Genomic DNA, 21,165 nt, shown 5'->3' on the forward strand with positions numbered 1-21,165 from the left:
TGAAAATTTTTCCATAATGATTAATTGAATAATTCGTTTGCTGTATTTTTATAGCATGACTTTCCTCCAGAATGTAGACCTGGTGGACTACATGGCAATTATATAATGTTTGCTTCAGCTACTAGTGGAGATCGACCAAATAATAGTAAATTCTCCAAATGTAGCATTGGAAACATCAGTAATGTTCTCGATGCTATGGAAGTAAATCAAAAACGAAACTGCTTTACAGGTATGTATTATATTAATGCGTACATATTTATAACCCCAAAAGCTCTTATCCGACAAAGGTAATTTTTAGTTAGGGATATTTAAGCGGAAATGAAACTACATGAAATTGAAGTATATGATATTGTTCAGCGCCAATAAATCTGTCTACCCAAACTTAAGAAAAAAAACTTTTTTTTAACTATTTTATGACCATAAAACATTTTGAAAAAGCTCTCTGAAAGCACTAAAATATCCAAATCTTTCAAAGAACTTGTAACAGAGCAAGATCACGTCAACTGGACCCCCTATTTTCCACTTCATCATGAAAATTAAGTTCATGTATTTTTTTTTATAAGTATATACCAAAATAAAATGATCCCCGAAACGATTTTTAAAAATTTCGATTTTAACAATAATTTTTTTTACAACGAAAATTTTAGGTACTTTTAATTAAAAAATGGATTGTAAATCAACCGTTAAAGTTAAATTAATGGAACTTGAAGGATTTGTTTTTAAAATGTTTGTATTTTAAAAAAATATTAATAACTAAGAATTATTTATTTATTATCATATTGTTAATTAACTTTTAAGTTAACAAATGAAAATTTCACTGACTTCTCGGTGAAAAAATGAAGTATTTTTTTATCGGTTACATGCGTTATTTATTTAAGTTTAAGATTTCAGAAAAAAATTTCACTGCTCGCGATTTGTTTAAACAACATTAATTTATTTATCACAGCGCGCCGAGCGCTAGGCGCTGCAGAATACCGCGCCGTCAAACGTCAGACTATGTTACAGCTTCGATTAATTATAATTAAAAATAACAATTAAAAATATAATTTTCAAACAAATTTTATTATTATTATGATCAATATTATGACTAATAAAATAAGTAAATTCTCTATTATTGAAGAAAAATAGAAAAAACGAACTAGTAATAAATATTAAATTTTGTAGGCATTTGTTAACTTAATTTTTTTTTTTTTTTTTACTTGGTTAATAAAAACTTTTTTATCTTCCGAAACATTATTATATTATTATTAATAATATAATAATATATTACTATATTATTACTAGCTGACCAGACAGACGTTTTTCTGTACACATGTCTTAAATTAAAAAATTTCAAGCTTATTTGAATGAGCTGTTACAGTTTGGACCGTTTTGATGAAAATTATTATTAAAACGATATTATAATGAAATATTTCAATTAGCACCTGATTGATTTTAACACAATTACACAAAATTTTTTTGAATTTCGATAATAATTTTTTTTCTCAAATGAATATTCGATACTGTCTGTCAGATCCAATGTAAAACATTCCAAGATCAAAAACAATTTATAAATAAAAATTTAATTAAATAAACATTTTTCCGTGGACTGAATTGTGAATCTAAACCATTTTCGAATCCACCTAAAGACACACAAAAAGTTTCATTAAAATTGGTCCAGCCGTTTAGAAAAAGTTCAGTGACAAACACACGCACAGAGGAAACATATATAAAGATTAATAATATAATAATGTGTCGGAAGATAAAAAAGTTTTTATTAACCAAGTTTAAAAAAAAAAAAAAATAAAGTTAACAAATGTCTACAAAATTTAATATTTATTACTTGTTCGTTTTTTCTATTTTTCTTTAATAATAGAGAATTTACTTATTTTATTAGTCTTAATATTGATCATAATAATAATAAAATTTGTTTGACAATTATATTTTTAATTGTTATTTTTAATTATAATTAATCGAAGCTGTAACATAGTCTGACGTTCGACGGCGCGGTATTCTGACAGTGCCTGGCGCTCGGCGCGCTGTGATAAATAAATTTATATTGTTTAAACAAATCGCGAGCAGCGAAATTCATTTCTGAAATCTTAAACTTTAATAAATAACGCATGTAACCGATAAAAAAATACTTCATTTTTTCACCAAGAAGTTAGTGAAATTTTCATTTGTTAACTTAAAAGTTAATTAACAATGTGATAATAAACAAATAATTTTTAGTTATTAGTATTTTATTAAAAGTTTGGAAAATCCAAATGAGCATGCCTTAAGCGCTCATGTCATACATAAATTATTTAGATCATAACAAAAATTATTCGTTTTTAATTTGAATTTTCCCGCGAGTAGTATTATCCCTTCTGTAGGTCGAGCTAAAAAAAAATTTTAACAGATGATAAAACAGTTAGTAATTATACCATCATGTATGTATAGTATCTGCTTGTTTATAGTTATTTCAATTCTGTTTATGAAAAATAGTATATATGGCTGCCAAAATCGCAGAAAAAGTCACCGAACTGACAATCGAAAAAAATTAACTGTATCGAAACGGAATTATTTTGACACGCAATTTTTACAAAGGTTTTGATAAACTTCCTCAGGAATAAAACAAAAAAAAATTAAATCGTGAAAGTGATTTTTAACAAAGTTGTGGTGTTATAAAGCTCAGTGCTCCCGTGAATACCACGCTCTTATTCATTTAATTCATCAGAAAAACGAGTTTTTTCTGAGAAATTTTACTTAATCGATAAGAAAATTTTTTTAACGTGTTCTGTTGTTACTATTATTTATTTCAATATGCTTTTTATCCATAATTATTTTCGTTTAAATTATAAAAATCACGTTTTAATCGAAATCACGATTTTTAGGCGAGAGTAGAGCATACCTGCGCGCTTCGCGGTTAAGGCACGCAAAATATAAACATTTTAAAAACAAATCCTTTAAGTCCCATTAATTTAACTTTAGCGGTTGATTTACAATTCATTTTTTAATTAAAAGTACCTAAAATTTTCATTGCAAAAAAAAATTATTGTTAAAGTCGAAATTTTTAAAAATCGTTTCGGGAATCATTTTATCTTGGTATGTACTTATAAAAAAGATACATGAACTTAATTTTCATGATCAAGTGGAAAATAGGGGGTCCAGTTGACGCGATCTTGCTCAACACACATTTATTAGGACTAGTTTTTTAAATTAGGATTTTTTTAAAATCCAAGTTGCTTCTAAGTTAATTTAGAAAAAAATTTGAAAAGCGGTTTACCTGCAGGCCATCCCTGAAATTTCCCGCTTTTTTCGAGTTGAAAATGCTCGAAAATCTTCTAATTGGTTGATCTTCGAGCTCAAAAATTCGAAAGATATAAAATAAACGCTTATTTAGGAATTTTTAAATTGCTATAACTTTTGATCGCGTTATTCGACTTCGGTTTATTTAGCGTCTTTCGACGCAGTTTTTTTAAGTACAATGAAGTGTCTATGATGACTAAAGTTGATTAGCAAAATATTTTAAAAGTTATTTAGAAAAAACTTAAAAAAAATATTTTTTGGCTTTCATTTTTTGAATATTTTTGAAACGGCGCTACTGATTGACTTCAAAATCTAATCAGCTTGAAGTCTCCATGAACATTTTCGATTGCCGTGTCGCTCGTCTCGATCGATTGATTCGTTCTAAAGATATTACCGAGCGAGGCCTCGAGACGCTGTCAAATCATTTGGCAACGCAGGTAAGCTCAAAGATTAGGGGACTACATTAGACAGATATACGAACGAGACTCTTGTAGGGGGATAAGTATGGCTCAAAACAGGTCTTACGGCTGTACTTCCCCGCATGGGCCCCGCTGGTAACTGGTCGGGTTTTTATTATATTACCGATCAGGCTAACGCAGTCGTTGGATGGGTTGATACAGTTAACTGAGTACGAGGACAGATTAACATTAAATTCAATTCAATTCACATCTGTCCTATGATAGCGTAAATGCTTGAGGGCAGGGTTTTTCCTTGCCAGCAAACTTGGCTGTGTATTTCCTATGTGAGGGTAGGATAGATATACGTGCGTGTATAGCTCTTTTGAGCCCAGGAAACGGCCTCTTCGGAGGTAGGCGAAAGCCTCGCCATATATTCTTCGTTCTAAAGATATCATACGAAAAAATATTATTTTTACACACACACACACACACAATGCGGCCGGACGTCCAGCCAAAAATTGTCGGAATAACTTCCTAGGACCCCAAAACGTGGAGATCTGATGAAAACTAGCATTTTCAAAATCGGACCGAAATCTATAACTTTTTCCACTTTTGAAAATTTAATTTTTAAATTTCAAAGTGAGAAGCTAAAAAAAACTTGGTCTTGATAAAAAATAAAGATGGAAAAGGCCCGTGTGTAATCGATTTTTGACTTTGGACAATCGGTAAAATCTTTTTGGCAACGTTCCATAAGTATGGACATTCGTGTTTCATTGACTCAAACAACGAATGGATTAAGATTTTGCTTTCGATTTACAGCCGGGTACGTTAAGTATTCTCGCAGTTGAATTGGTAATCGTCCAGCTTCGTCTGTATCTGCCTGAAAGGTACTGCAGCTCACAGCATCATCAAGATAATTCTATAAATCACCATCATGGTTTTTTTTTGGTTTCTTGAAGAGAGATCATAGCTTCTTGTTCGTTTATACTTGCTAAAGTGGTTGTTACTTCTAATGCCACTTTTCTTTCAATCTTAATAATATCATCTTCGTCGGAAAAATAAAATGAAAGGGTATATAGAATTACGAATGTAATCAGCTAAAATTTGATCGAAGATAATTGAACTTATGAGAATCTGTTTTTTACTGATGAGTTAATTTACCAACGTTAGTTATCGCTCGAGCAGACTCTCGAGTACTTCGAAAAGCAAACCTTTTGTACCGAGGATCAACGAGTGTTGTGCAAGCATATAATTTTATAGACTCAATGTTCCCATATTTTACTTCTATTTCTTGAGATAATTTTTTTTTTTTTAATTGTCGTCCAATTAAAGTATCTGGTGTCAAACATTCAATTTTCTGTTAAATATAATTTCAATTGCAAGTTAATAGGAATTCAAATCAATATGAAGTTGCAATAAACTTTATAGTATAACTGTAATTTACCTTTATGAGATCAGAAATTAAAGGAATACATTTACTCAATATCACATTCTTTTCCGAACCACCTTCGCGGGTTACTTGCACAAGAGGTTTCAAAACATCACGCACTTTAATTAACGCATTAATTTCTTCGCCGGTGATCATGTTAGGTGGTCTAGCTCATGACTATTTATTCATTTTCACTTCGAAAACTACTTTACTGAGATAATCAGCTAGTACGATGAAACTATCAATCATTTGATAACATTAATTCCATCTAGTTTGTACTTCTTGGATCAATTTAAGACGAGAATTTTCAGGTAGATCCTTTTGCAACGATTTCAATTCAGTTGTAGCTCTTTCACTTTGGCGAAAAAATGTAACGATTTTTTTTTACTTTTGTTAATAGCTCACGTAATGTTGATTGCTCAACTATGTTATCTACGTTTTCATTATCAGAAGTATCAATAGCATTATCTTTATCAATCGGTAGTTCAATTATTTTATTTTTAGATTCAGATGAAGGTGGGGTATTGTTTATTTCAACAAGTCGCTGACCGATGTTATCATATAATCGAGTGAGCCTGCTGTAGGCAGGTAAAGCTCGATTTTAACCCTTGGAGCACCTCCGATCAGAACTTTAGAGTACACACGGAGTCAGATTGACCCCACTTGACTTTTGAAGAATTATATCTCAGAAACTAAGCATTTTATCGGAATTCAGGTCATTGCATTTTTGGTAGGTAAAACATTGCTCTTTCGAATACTATAATCATTATTCTGAATTAAATAATTTTTAACCCGTTGAGGACACACGGGGTCCAGTGGACCCCAGGCGAACTTTGAGACAGTTTTAAATTTAGAAGGAGATTTAGTGTCTTTGACTGAAATGAGACTTAGTGTGCCATCTGTTGTCGGTTGAAATCTACACAATAAGTTGTGATACCTCACGAAGGTCTCCATGCTGAAGCGACTGACCGAAATTCGTAACTTCAAACTTCAGAATAAATATATTTTTTTCAAACTTCATCAAATATTGACTTTTTTTCTTTAAAAAATATTGTTTTCTGAATAAAATGACGTCGGTTTTTTTTTCGATATCGTAAAAATCAAAACTTCTGCGACTTTTTTTATAGAAAAAGTTCAATTTCGTAAGTTTTTTTTCCTAAAAGATTTTTCAGTATTTTTCAATTATTAGAAATTAAAAATAACTATTATGATATTTAGAGGGAATGTTATATTAAAGTTTAGTGCCAATTATAAGTCAATACATAACATAGGAAACGAATTAGAACTGTTTTGCTGAATGGGGTCCACTGGACCCCATGTGTCCTCAACGTAATTTTTTCGACGTGTGTCCTCAACGGGTTAATGGTAAAAAAATTAATTAAAAACGAACCTACTTTGGAAAATGACTATTTTTTAAAGTGCAAAATCGAAAGTGATACATTTAAGTACACATAAAAATTATCAATACCATGGCTTATAATTCGTAAAATTAATAATATATCATGAAAAATAACAAATTATTCAACCCCACCACAATCATTACACACATATATACGATGTTTGTCACACATAGCCCGTATACATGATGGACATGGAGCTTGTGTTTTGTGGTCATCTTTTCGTGGACATAAAGCGCAACGGCGTTTCTCCGATACGGGACGAGAATCATTTTGTGATGAAGGCTGATTGATATTTAAAATTTTTTCAATTCCTTTTTGGAGGCCTTGTCTTAGAAAAAAATTACCATCTAGTTGCTTATAGAGCCACGATTTGATTAAATGAATGGCTACCTGCTGGTAACATTCTCGTGCAGTTGCTTTTTTTTGCTCTTCCTCTTCAGGAGTGACAAGTTTAGAGATGTGAAGTATACGACTGTTAACAATTGCTTAACAGCCGAGACCAGTGATTACAGTTTCAATAGGCTTAGCGGAACGAATGGAAATTTTGAAAAAACGTTTTTAGAGATAATAGATAATTTAATAAACTATTTCACCACAAAGCGTTTTTTTTTTTTAATTTCATTCATTTCGTGAAACTAATCGAAACTGCAATTGCTCTGCTGTTGGGAGTGCGACAGAGATAGTTCCGTTGAACTCCGTGAGAGCAAAGCGAGAAAAAGATGGTCTCGCCTGTTAATCAAGCATTCCAAAAAAAATCGTACTGGCCATCTTTTAGTGGAGCGTGCGACAGTGGCCGTGTTCGTTGGCGACTACAAGGGATCAGATCTGGAGAGACATGTCTGGCCCCCACTCCTTGACCCTGGCGCCGGTGTTTTCCCTTCCCCCTCCATTGGGGCCAGGGTTTTTCCCATCCCCTCCAGTGGTTCAAGGGAATTCCCTGCTGTAGTCAGGGCATGGGTCCTCGGGGGTAATAAACCTTAGGGGTAATAAACATTTTTGTAGGTCATAAAATGATATGAAAATTTTTGTGGGTAGGTACGGGAGGTCTAGGGTGGTTAAACAAGAATGAAAAGATTGATATTTCGTTTTTTTTTCTTTTATTTATCAATTTTCTTCACGCACACATTCATACTTATAAAAACAGATATTTTTTTTATTTAGATTTTTTTTAAAACTACAATTATAAAATAAAAAATAACATATTATAAATATGTGAAAAAAAAATTAGTTGTTTATTTATTTATTATAATTAATAGGTTACATCATGGTCATCATTTTTTACGCAGTAGGTGTCTTGGTAGTAGTTCATGGAGGTGAAAGGAGTAAAATATTTTTCAATTTCTTTGTGTATATCTTAAATAAGCCCATCATGGAAATATAATAGCTTCCAAAACATTGAATATCCTTGATCGGCCATATGGGATCCTATGGTTGAGCTTCTTTCACAGGATTTGAAGATATCTTCAATTTCATACTCGATACATTTTACCAGTGTATCGATCTTTGGTATTTCTCTACTGTTTTTTAGCGTATTATTTTTTAAGTACGAAGCGATGCTGGTTGTAATTGATTTTTTATAATTATCAATAGGAAGGTTCTGTATGTAGTCCAGCCAGTGGTTGACTGCTGCGGTAGATGATTTCAATAATGAGACAGTACTAGTCAGTAAAAAAATTTTTGTATCTTGATGATGTAAGGCTATACAGCGCTCAGTCTTTAATTCACAAAATTGTATTATTAAATCTTCAAAGTGTATTTGAGAATATTTACGATAAAAGTTTTTTAATATTTCTTCGATAAAGTAATCATTTATCATTGGCAGAGAATTGCAAAGTTTTTTCCATTGTAACGGGTGCTTTTCCGCTCATTGGCCCCTTAATTAATTTAATAGAAATAAAACAATACCTAGCAAAAATGATTTTAAATTAACAAGGGCGCCACCAGGATTTTTCAATGCGGTTCCTGGAACCGGAAACCAGAGCTGAGCTTAATAATCTACAGGGAGAGAGAGTGGAGGAAGGTGGTCTGAAAGAAATAAATCTTTATTTAACAACGGCACCAAAATTTATTAACAAAATAAAATAACAACCCGTGCACTTGCACGCACTCCAACTCACTTACAACTCACTCACTTAATACTATGACTTATTACTACGGTTTTCTTACTTCACGCTTCCCACCGGGAAGTCGCTACTACAACTTATATCTACCTATCAACAAGACACCTCGTACAAAGACGTCAGTGTACGAGGGCTGTCAATAACGCCTGGCTACAGAAGCAACAGCCTAGTGACTGCAACGTAAGCCAAGAAGCCTCTGCAGCTCACACACACACTCCACACTATTCTTACGTCGCGCTGTCCACCGGACCCTCACGCTCTATCAAAATTCTTAATCCTGACGGTACCCTCTTATGGAGCGTCTATACCGCAGTTTCTAACTAAGTCGCGCTGTCCACCGGACCCTCACGCTCTACGCCAGCGAAACACCTCGCAAACGGACTGCTCGTCTACGAAGGGACGCTGGTAGCACTCACACACACATAACCCACACGTCTCGCACACACACTGACTCTAATTTACTTTTAATTTCCGGATTACAAAATTACTCCAAAAAAGTCAACGTTAAATTATTACTAAAAATTCCTTCAGTCATTAGCTCGAGATTAAAATCGTAAACAATTTTCACAATTAATAATTACTACTTAAAATTTCCGACTTAAAAATCGAGGCCTAAACTTATTTCAAAATTACCACGAGTTTAATACTCAGTACATTGTATAATCCTCAAAATATTCTCTATAAAATTAACTAAATTTCTCGGACGTAATCCACACTGATAAGTAGTTTTACAAAGAATTTTACCGGAATAATGGTATTAAATTTTACTTATTATAATTTTCACAGGCTTCAATTTCAATATAAGATTCAACCGCGTGGAATTTCCGACTAGACAATTATTATTATTGTTATTGTCGACTGGATAATTAATTAACAACAATTTTATCTCGATGTAAGAATAAATTCCGAAAATCATCCGCGGTTATTTCAATTTCTAATTTCGTCGTAATTTTCTCAATACTTAATTTTCCAATAATAAAATAGTATTTTTAAATAAATAATGTTATAATTCAATGAAAAATAATAATTAATTGATAATTCAATTGCTATAATTTATAATAATAGTCCAGTTATTAATTTTATGAATTTACTGCGTCATAAAATTCACAAGGAATTTGCGCGCTCAAAAATGGACTCCGTTGTTCGTTACAGCGTACTAAGCTCGACCTCGGGTACCGAAGCTTGACCAGTCGTGAGTTGCTGATTGGAATAATTCTCGATGTTCAGAAATTAATTAAATTTGATTAATCAAAAGATGAATTTAATTTAGCCAATCTTAAGATGTTAATAATTATTAACTGGCCATTTCAATAATCTAATTACTCACGACTATTAACCCAGGAGGTCTAGAACATTCCTCGGGTGTAAAATCCCCAGGAGGAAATGTTCACAAGCTAGCAAATTAAATTGAGTAAAATAATCAATTATTCTTAAATAAAATATTATTAACAATTGAATTATCGGTTATTAAATTAATAATTGAGAAATAGTGAAATTACTGAGCCGGGTATAAACCCCAAGGCTCAACGAAGAGACAAAATTTCAATACCTTGATAGTTTTAATAATAGCAGAGAACTCTGGTTTGGAATTTGGCTTCCTTCTTGGTTGCTCGGCAGGCGATGTCACTCGTTTAGCCACTTCACTACTTCTGCCTCACTGATGTTGAGCGATCAGCCAAGAAACCTCAATCTTCCCCCTCCCACTTAATACTAGTCGAGTCCCGAAGACCGAGACGCGCCAGTGCTGCGTCGAATTATAACCACGTGTGATGGGTTTTACCGATCAAGGGTAAATTACCCTGTTACACCATTCTCTTATATTTAAATTTATTTCATTTCGAGATGCAGGATTACTGATTTTAACTACTGGCTTGAAACTATTTTCACTATAACTTAGACCACAACATAATTTTTTTGTTTGAGATTTATTAAGCGGTATAACTTTAGATAAAAATACAAAATCTGAGGTTGCCATGATTATTGAATTAGGGTTTAGTCAACGAATTTGAACTGAATAATTCTAATCTAAACAATTTCTTATAAAGGGTTAGTATAAAGTGGAGGGAGGTGTCAAAAGCAAAAAAGAGGGGGTATCTCCCCACTCTTTATTTTTTTTTTGAAACAAAGATATTTGGAAAATACGTGGAGGGGGCGTAAGAAAAAACTGTTGTGGAGGGGTTAGAGTTTTATTTATCTTAGTTTTTAAAACAGGATTTCTAAGGCAAGAAGTTTTCAGTTCCATCATTTTTTTACGTACTGTACAACATCGAGGATATTATTTTTTTTCTTTTAAAAAAATCAAGTAACTTTTTAAATACGCAATGGCTCCGCTTATTATGCCAGAAGTAAGCGATTCCCTCGAAGAAATATTATACGAGTTTTTTTATATTAACGGCGATGAAATAGTGAATATCGATCATCAATATTTACTGGAGCACCTTGGTCCTTTCAATGAGGAAGGAAATTATGAAGGTAAGTTTACTTTTTTTTATTTTCTTGAGGATTTACAATTATTATTTATGTTATTAAACTAAATTTTTTTTTGATTTTTTAAAAATATAGGCCCTAATCAGGTAGGGGGTGCTGCAAACGAAGGTCTCGCCCAATAGGCTGCTTACCAAGATGCGGAAATTGACAACGCTCACGAGGTCGTTGAAGATGACGGTCAGCGCAATGAAGTTAATGCTCAGGACCCCATCGCAATCGAAGCTCAAACTACAGAGAAGTTCAGAACAATGACCAGGCTCTAGCATTAATTTCGGAAGGGGTGGATCATATTAATAGATTTAAAGTGAATACATATTTCATGAACTTCCGTATCAATGATATTGGTAAAGGATACAATGAAGTTACTTGGACAATGAAAGCATTCCGTGAACTTTTTGATATGATAAAACAAGCTGGAAGAAATGGTAATGAGCTTTTCTGTATGAGTTTCCGTTTCAATGGTATCCGTAGTGATAATATTTATCAATCTATGAGGCCAATCGCAACTTACGAGTTTAATGATTTGTGGGACTTAGTGGATTCAGTGTGTCAAAGTACTGATGGTTTTAGTGTGACAAATACGTTTCAAAATAAGTTACACATCGTTGAGGCTCCAGGAGGACAAAAATATACTGAAGAATGTGATACTAAACGTCACCAGGGGTCATTAAAATGGACAACAATGATAATTTGTGTTTACCGAGGGCTCTCGTCACTGCTTATGTAGGAGAACAAAAACAGCTTTTAAAAGCTTCCTGCGGTCCAATATATGACGAATGGCAAAAAATTCGTCAATGTAGAACAAAGTCCAACTATCAAGGAGAAATGGCGAGTAAACTTGTGCAAGACGCCGGTATCAGCTATACCTGAAAACGGGTGTGGTATACCAGAAATTAGCAAATTTCAAGAATATTATGCTCGGGAGCAAGTGGCGATCATATTTTTTCGCTTAAAATCTAGCCCCACTGCTTAATTGCACGAAGTAATGTACGATGGTACGCCTTCAGTCACAAGCCATCATCACAATGTACGATACACCCTGAGGATTTTATATTATCCAGAAGAACACCACTATGAGTACATAAATACTGTCGGCGCATTTCAATCAGCAAAGCATTATTGTGATGCATGTCGTAAACTTTTCAATAATACTCGTGATCACAGAAACTGTCCTTCATTATGTTGCAGATGTTATAAAAATCCTCCGTGTATTCCGACGTTTAATACTGTATTTTCTGATACCTGCAAGAGATCATTTTATGGCATAGGATGCTACAACCGCCATCGTCAGCAAAGATCTTATCAAGGAAATAAAATTGTTTGTGAAAGTCATCAGTTTTGTGAAACTTGTAAGGTATATGTTTATCCTGGAAAATATAAATTTAAACATGAGTGTGGTAAACCCATCTGTACTATCTGTAACAAACCAGGAGGGGAATATAAAAAAATCAAATTTATTGATAGCTTGAATTTTCTGCTAATGGCTCTCTCAAAACTTCCTGATGCGTTTGGCTTTGCAGATCACATTCAAAAAGGATATTTCCCTCATATGTTTAATACAAAAGACACTTAAAATTATGTTGGTGCTATACCTAATATTGAATATTATAGTCCGGAATTAATTGTTAAGAAAAAAGATTATGAGAAATTGATAAAATGGCACTCTGATCAGAGTAATTCAGCTAAGATATTTAATTTTAAGAAAGAAATTGAAATATATTGTAAATTAGATGTCAGTATATTGCGTATGGCCTGTACAAAATTTCGTAGATTGATTTTAGATTGCGGTAATGTTTGTCCATTTTCGAAATGTGTTACTATAGCTTCAACATGCATGTTATTTTTCCAGTGAAACTTTCTCAAAGAAGATCAAATTGGAATTATCACACGTTCAGGCTATCGTTTAGTAGATAATCAGTCGAGCATAGCAATTGAGTGGCTTACATGGATGGAATACAAAAATAATATTCAAATAAACCATGCTTGGAGAGGACGTGAAATTAAAATCTGTAACAGTATAAAATTAGATGGTTACCGCGAAGACTTAAATGGTAAGAAGTACGCTTATCAATTTCATGGCTGCTTCTGGCACGGATGCCTGAATTATTTTAAATTAAACAGGGATAATTTTAGTTTTAAAAATAACATTAACGCTCCTAAGAAACTTGCTACTCCCAAAGCTCGTTATGATTCAACTCAGTCTCAAAGTAAAAAAATTAGAGATAACGGGTACGAATTAGTCGAAATTCGGGAGTGTGAATTCAATCTTGAAAAAAAGAATAATCCACAATTGCAATTGTTCCTCAGCAGCTCAGCCGTCTTGGATGTTAGTCCTATAAACCCCCGTGATGCTTTCTTTGGAGGGCGTACAGGTAACGTAAAATCGCTTTATGAAGTAAAAAAGAATGAGAAAGGAGAGCCCATAGAACAAATCCGCTATGTTGATGTTTGTTCACTGTATCCGTGGGTTTTAAAAAATGGGTTTCTCCCAATAGGTCACCCTAAAATTTATGTTGGTAGAGAATGCAATGATATTGCACCAAACAATAGTATCAGTTATATACAGGGAATAATCAAGTGTAGAGTTTTGCCTCCCAGACATTTATATCATCCGGTTTTACCTATGCGTAATCACAATAAACTATTTTTCCCATTATGTATGAGATGTTGCGAAGAACAATTGCAAGTGGATTGTCCTCATGGTAACGAAACAGAGCGAAAGCTTCACGGTACATGGGTATCATGCGAACTTCAAAAAGCAGTTGATAAAGGTTATCTTATTAGGGAAATTTATGAAATTTGGGATTACCAGACAGTTCAATATGATCCTAATGATGCAAATAGTAGTGGGTTATTTGAAAAATATATAAATACATTTTTAAAAATCAAGCAAGAATCATCGGGATGGCCTGTACAGTGTGTCGATGAAGAATCGAAACAAGCTTACATTTCGCAGTATGAGCAGAGAGAGGGAATCAAATTAGATCGTGAAAAAATAGAAGAAAACCCCGGTTTAAGATCTCTCGCCAAATTATTTTTTAACTCTTTCTGGGGAAAATTCGGTCAATTGTTAAAGATTACAAAGAATTTTGCGATATCGTTTTTAACCCGGAGGTAAAAGTAAAAGAATTTGTCCCCATCAGCTAAGATGCTATCTATATTAGTTGGTTGAATAATATTGAATGTTATACTCCTGCAAATCGGGCAAATGTAGCAATTGCAGCTTTTACAACAGCGCAGGCCCAGTTAAAACTTTATAGTTACTTAGAAGAGCTCGAAAAACAGGTTTTGTATTATGACACTGACTCTGTTATTTATGTTACAGACAATGAAAGTAAATTTTTACCAACAGGAGATTTTTTAGGAGATCTCACTGATGAATTAGTAAAAGATTACGGGAAAAACGCGTACATTTTATCATTTGTATCTGGTGGTCTCAAATTTTATGCATATATAGTACAAAAAAATGACGGTAGCAAAGTTGAATGCTGTAAATTGAAAGGGGTAAGATTAAATATGTCAACATCAGAATTAATAAATTATAAAACGATACATGATCTGATCGTTAAAGATATAATAAACAAAGGAAAAAACGCACATGAAAACAAAGATGAAAAAAATGGAATTACAGTAAGATTTTCATCTATTCGTAGAGACGAATACCATCAAGTCGTAACAAAAACAAACGACACGAAAATAGTGAGGGTTACGGGTCCTAAAAGGCGTAGAGTAGGGAAAACAGGTAGTCTCCTTTATGGTTTTAAAAGATCGAGAATAAATTAAATGAGAATAATACTTATATTATATAAGTTTTGTGCTGTTGAATGAGTAAAAATTTTTTGTTAAAAATTTTGATAAGAAAAAAAAATTTTAGTAATAAGAAAAAAAAATTAGGAAAACGGTTGACCCTGAAGGCCATCCCTGCAACTTCCCGCTAATTCCATACTTAGGCGCTTAAAATTGCACCAATGACGTTTTTGAGCTCTTCGAGCTCAAAAATACAATTTATGGGTTATTTTGAGCTCTCCGAGCTCAAAGAGATTGCTTTCCTATGCTTTAAAGCTCTTCGAGCTCAAAAGTCTGATAGAGATTTGATGAGACACTATTTTTTGAATTTTTAAACCGCAATAACTTTTGAATGAATAAACCGATTTTTACGCGGTTAAAAGCATTCGACGCAGTTTTTCAAGCCTCACAAAGAATTTTAAATTTTCAATTGATCGCGCTAGGAATTTCGGAGTTATTCCGAAAAAAACACTTTTTTCAGTTTTCTTTCGTTCACGATATCTCTCGAACGAATCAACCGATTTTGACCGGACTGGTGGCGATCGACGTGGTTTTTTGAGGTTAAAAGCTGATTAGTTTTTAGAATTGAACCTTTAAGCCGTTTAAAAGTTATTCCAAAACCCACATTTGAAAAAATTTTTTCAGTTTTTACGATTTCTCAAAATCTATAGATCTGAATCGGTCCAAATAGTTTTAAAATCTAAGTTTGGTCAAGCCCTTTCGAATGGCACCAACCACGATGAGATCGGTCAAGCCGTTCAAAAGTTATAAGCGGTTCACATACTTTCACACACACACACACACACACACACACACACACACACACACACACACACACACACACACACACACACACACACACACACACACACACACACACACACACACACACACACACACACACACACACACACACACACACACACACACACACACACACACACACACACACACACACACACACACACACACACACACACACACACACACACACACACACACACACACACACACACACACACACACACACACACACACACACACACACACACACACACACACACACACACACACACACACACACACACACACACACACACACACACACACACACACACACACACACACACACACACACACACACACACACACACACACACACACACACACACACACACACACACACACACACACACACACACACACACACACACACACACACACACACACACACACACACACACACACACACACACACACACACACACACACACACACACACACACACACACACACACACACACACACACACACACACACACACACACACACACACACACACACACACACACACACACACACACACACACACACACACACACACACACACACACACACACACACACACACACACACACACACACACACACACACACACACACACACACACACACACACACACACACACACACACACACACACACACACACACACACACACACACACACACACACACACACACACACACACACACACACACACACACACACACACACACACACACACACACACACACACACACACACACACACACACACACACACACACACACACACACACACACACACACACACACACACACACACACACACACACACACACACACACACACACACACACACACACACACACACATTACACACACACACACACACACACACACACACACACACACACACACACACACACACACACACACACACACACACACACACACACACACACACACACACACACACACACACACACACACACACATATTACACACACACACACACACACACACACACACACACACACACACACACACACACACACACACACACACACACACACACACACACACACACACACACACACACACACACACACACACACACACACACACACACACACACACACACACACACACACACACACACACACACACACACACACACACACACACACACACACACACACACACACACACACACACACACACACACACACACACACACACACACACACACACACACACACACACACACACACACACACACACACAACCATACATACAGACGCCGTGACAACCTCGCGGGGATAGTCAGGGAAGCTTCCTGTGACCTTCAAACGTCGAGATCTGATGAAAACTCGGTTTTTGCAAAACGGGGTGAAAACAATAACTTCCCGATTTTTGAAAATCTTCGATTTTCGTAGCGGGAAGTTAAAAATTAGGAAAACGGTTGACCCTGGAGACCATCCCTGCAACTTTCCGCCAATCCTATACCTAAACGCTTGAAATTGCACTTATGTCATTTTCAAGCTCTTCGAGCTCATAAATACAATTTGTGTGGTATTTTGAGCTCTCTGAGCTCAAAAAAATAGCTTATGTATGCTTTTAAGCTCTTCGAGCTCAATAGTTAGATAGAGGTTTAATGAAACCTTATTTTTTGAATTTTCAAATCGCAATAAATTTTGAATGAATGAACCTATTATCACCCGGTTGGTGGCATTCGACGCAGTTTCTTAAGTTCTATAATGAATCTTCAAGTTTAAATTGATAGAACAAAGAATTTCGGAGTAATTCCGAAAAAACACTTTTTTTGGTTTTCTTTCGTTAAAGATAACTGACGAACGAATCAACCGAATTTGACAGGTCTGGCGGCAATCGACGTGGTTTTTTGATGTTGAGAGCTGCTTAGTTTTTGGAATTTATCGGTAGAGCCATTTAAAAGTTATTCCAAAGAATCCCATTTGAAAAAATTTTTTTTTGTACTTTTTTTGTGGTTTCTCAAAATCCCGAATAAGTCTAAGGTCCGAATAATTCTGAAGTATATTCGAAATCTAAGTTCAGTAAAGCCCTTTCGATTAGCACGAACCACTATCGAATCGGTCAAGCCGTTCAAAAGTTATGAGAGGTTTACATACATCCATCCACACACACACACACACACACACACACACACACACACACACACACACACACACACACACACACACACACACACACACACACACACACACACACACACACACACACACACACCGGGACAAGCAGATGCCCAGTATACCAAGACGCACTCAAGAAGATAACTGATAAACGAAAATGAGAATACCGCAGCTAAACATCAACCACTGTGAGGCGGCACATGATTTGCTCATGCAGACAGTACGTGAACAGAAGCTTGACCTTGTGCTTATATCGGAACCGTTGAGACACTACAAAATGTCTCGATGTTACCAGCCTGGCGAACTACCACCCGAAATTTTCGTTACCGACACTAGCTAAATTAATGTGTAGCCCCGTGACGTCACAAGACGACACGAGGAGGGAAAAATCAGCTCCGAACCTCAAAATCTTGAGCGATGATCGACACTTCGATCTATCCCCCGGTGTTAACCACCACGCAAAATATTTCTTAGTCATTTACTACTATTACCACTATTACTACTATTCGGTGATTATTCACTAAAATCTCATTAAGTTCCAAAAGTTCATTATTTAATTTAATATTCTGTATTATTTTCTATAAAAATAATTATTTTCGCATCAGGTGATTACTCACCACGCTCACTATTATTATTATAAAATTAGTTATAATCGTAAATATAAGTGTTCTATTTTACAAATATTTAGTCAACCTACGTTACCGAAATATTATAAATCCTATTCTAAGTGTTTATTTGGTGAAATAAAGTTAAGTTTTCTTTTATAATCTTTGTCGCCAATCACGATTTATTATTGAGAATGCCAACATCTATTTTATACGTCTACAACTATTTCGGCCAATCTCGTCAATCAAAAGGGTCAATCAAGGACAAAGGGTCATCTTCGCAGTCAAATTTGTAAGTAATTAAAGCAAGTTAACTGGCACGCGCGGGAACTTTTGTCTAGACCTTTTCTATTAAACAAAATACCGACATTCGTACGGAAGCGGAATATTCCAAAGAGCAGTGGATCCCAAAACTTTTTATGAAACTTAAGCGACTATTCTCTTGTCCGCGAGGTTTAGTGGGCTAAGGAATTAAATTTTTTAAGATTGAAGAATTTAGTGTTTCACTGTATAAACACCTCGGCGGCCAACCATGGGAAACTGACTGCACCACAAAAGCTGTCATATGGTCCTGTCGCAAGCTCCTCTTCCAGAGTGTCGTTAACAATGGCAGCGCCGGCTTTGTAGCAGTGTTTAACGGCCAGAAAAGAGATCCAGTAAAAATTTATAAGAGGAATTGCGCCTTCGGGCTTGTTCGCTCCAACTCGGGAATAATCGTATCACGCCATGGCCGTCGCTCATGCGCGCCTTGGTTAACGGGAGAGAAGCCGGCTCACGTGGCCGGCGATAAGCAGTTGTGCTTGGACTCTTGTACTAGTACGACTACTCTGTATCACTCGATCCCGATATTTCTTACTTGCATCTTACATTTGTTCAAATACTTAAATTATTCATTAAATACTAATAATTACTTCAATTTCAATAACAATTAAATTCTCAAATCATTCAAATCAGTTCAATAGTTCAGTGAATTAAAATAAATAAAATCAAGGTAGATTTAATTAGTGACGCCACGCAGCCATTGCGCGCCATATTAACAAAGGATTGCAACAGCCACGCGGCTTTAGTCAATCCATTATTGACGCGCGATATTAATATTAAATTATATTGAATTCATTACCAACATTTAATTACAATTTTACTTAATCAAATTTATCGATATATTCCACATTTATCGATAAATTTCTCTCTACAGCGGCTGAGCTCACCCCTATTACGTTATTGCAACGTAATTTACACATACACACTTACACACATACAATTTACTTGTATAATTTTCATCAAGGAGATTTTTTCTCAGCCTAGCTGGGTTTTCCTCCTTTGGGGACAAATAAATCATCTAAATTGTTCCCCAAAAAATCCAAGTATTTTTAATTAACTTCCTAATCCTAATTTCATCACATTTTTAAAATTAATTACGAGAGCTATCCGCATTGGATAGTTTTCGACAAAACAAGCAGCATCGGTAGATGGCATCCACTTTTACAGCTGCTACGCACCACCTAGCCTCACTATTGTTGAATTCATGGACTTTCTGGATTGACTGACGGAAGACGCGAAGCAGTACCACCCAGTGGCAATAGCTGGAGACTTCAACGCCTGGGCAGTGGAATGGGGCAGCAAACACACCAACGCTCGAGGTAAAGAACTACTGGAAGCTTTTTCTACATTAGATGTAGTATTGTTAAACAGCGGCGATGCGCCGACGTACACTAAAGGAGACGCAAGTTCTATTGTGGATCTTACTTTTGTCAGCAGCAGCCTCATCAGAGGAAACTACGACTGGAAGGTGATGGAGATCTACACGGCCAGCGATCACAATGTGATTCTCTGGGAAGTAACAAAGGACCAGAATCCTAGAAGACCGGCTAAGAAACTTGACATCGTTGGGTGGAAGGTGAAATCCTTTGACCTAGGTGCTCTAGCAGCTGCCCTAAATAGTGAACCGCTTACTACTGGATCTGCAGAAGAAATGACCAAGGACTCGATGAAGAGAGTGACCCAGGCTTGCGACACCTGCAAGCCCCGTAAACGGGGCATGAACCAAAGACCTTCGATGCACTGGTGGAACGAACACATCAGCTTCCTACTGATTACTTTCTAGAAATTACTTTCTAAACATAAGACTATTCTACGAAAATTAAGCTCTAAAAATAATAATATTTCAACAAAGAAAAAACTAATTAATCAAAAAGGAGGAGCATTTTTGCCCATGCTACTAGGTCCCTTGCTCGGTGCTTTAATATCAAATCTCTTCTAAAATTATGGAACATGCGAAAAAGATGGTACTTATTCCTTATGAGGATATTGATAAATTGAAATCTGGAGCAAAAAATTTTGAACAAGTGTTAACTGCTCTCTCCACACAATATCTGCCTGCATCTCAAACTCCGGGGGATCCATTTTCTCGTTTTGATGCCGAATTGTCCAAGACTTTAAATGAAAGTTCGTCAAATATTAGCGATAACAATAAATTAAAACAATATTCCGAACTATTGAGACGATATTTGTTTTTCAAGAACAAACCCCATGAGGGTAATTCTACTGTTGAAAAAATTGAAAATAGTGAAGTTATTCCTGACACTGCTGATTTTTCTGCCATTAATAGAGATCCAGAAATTAGTAATATATCGATAAATAATAGTAATGTTGAACAAAATAAATCGTATAAAGTTTCTG

At 35.2% G+C, this 21,165-nt stretch overlaps 1 protein-coding gene across 1 annotated transcript in view; it reads left to right on the forward strand.

Moving 5' to 3' along the window:
* Window positions 1-21,165, forward strand: part of LOC123264729 (disintegrin and metalloproteinase domain-containing protein 10) — a 259,035-nt gene that overhangs the window by 101,464 nt on the left and 136,406 nt on the right. Inside the window, exon 8 of the mRNA XM_044728164.1 lies at window positions 55-229. Coding sequence (XP_044584099.1) covers window positions 55-229 — 175 coding nt within the window. The remainder of the gene's footprint in view (window positions 1-54; window positions 230-21,165) is intronic.

Source organism: Cotesia glomerata, linkage group LG5 (assembly GCF_020080835.1).
Source record: "Cotesia glomerata isolate CgM1 linkage group LG5, MPM_Cglom_v2.3, whole genome shotgun sequence".
Taxonomy (NCBI): Eukaryota; Metazoa; Arthropoda; class Insecta; order Hymenoptera; family Braconidae; genus Cotesia; species Cotesia glomerata.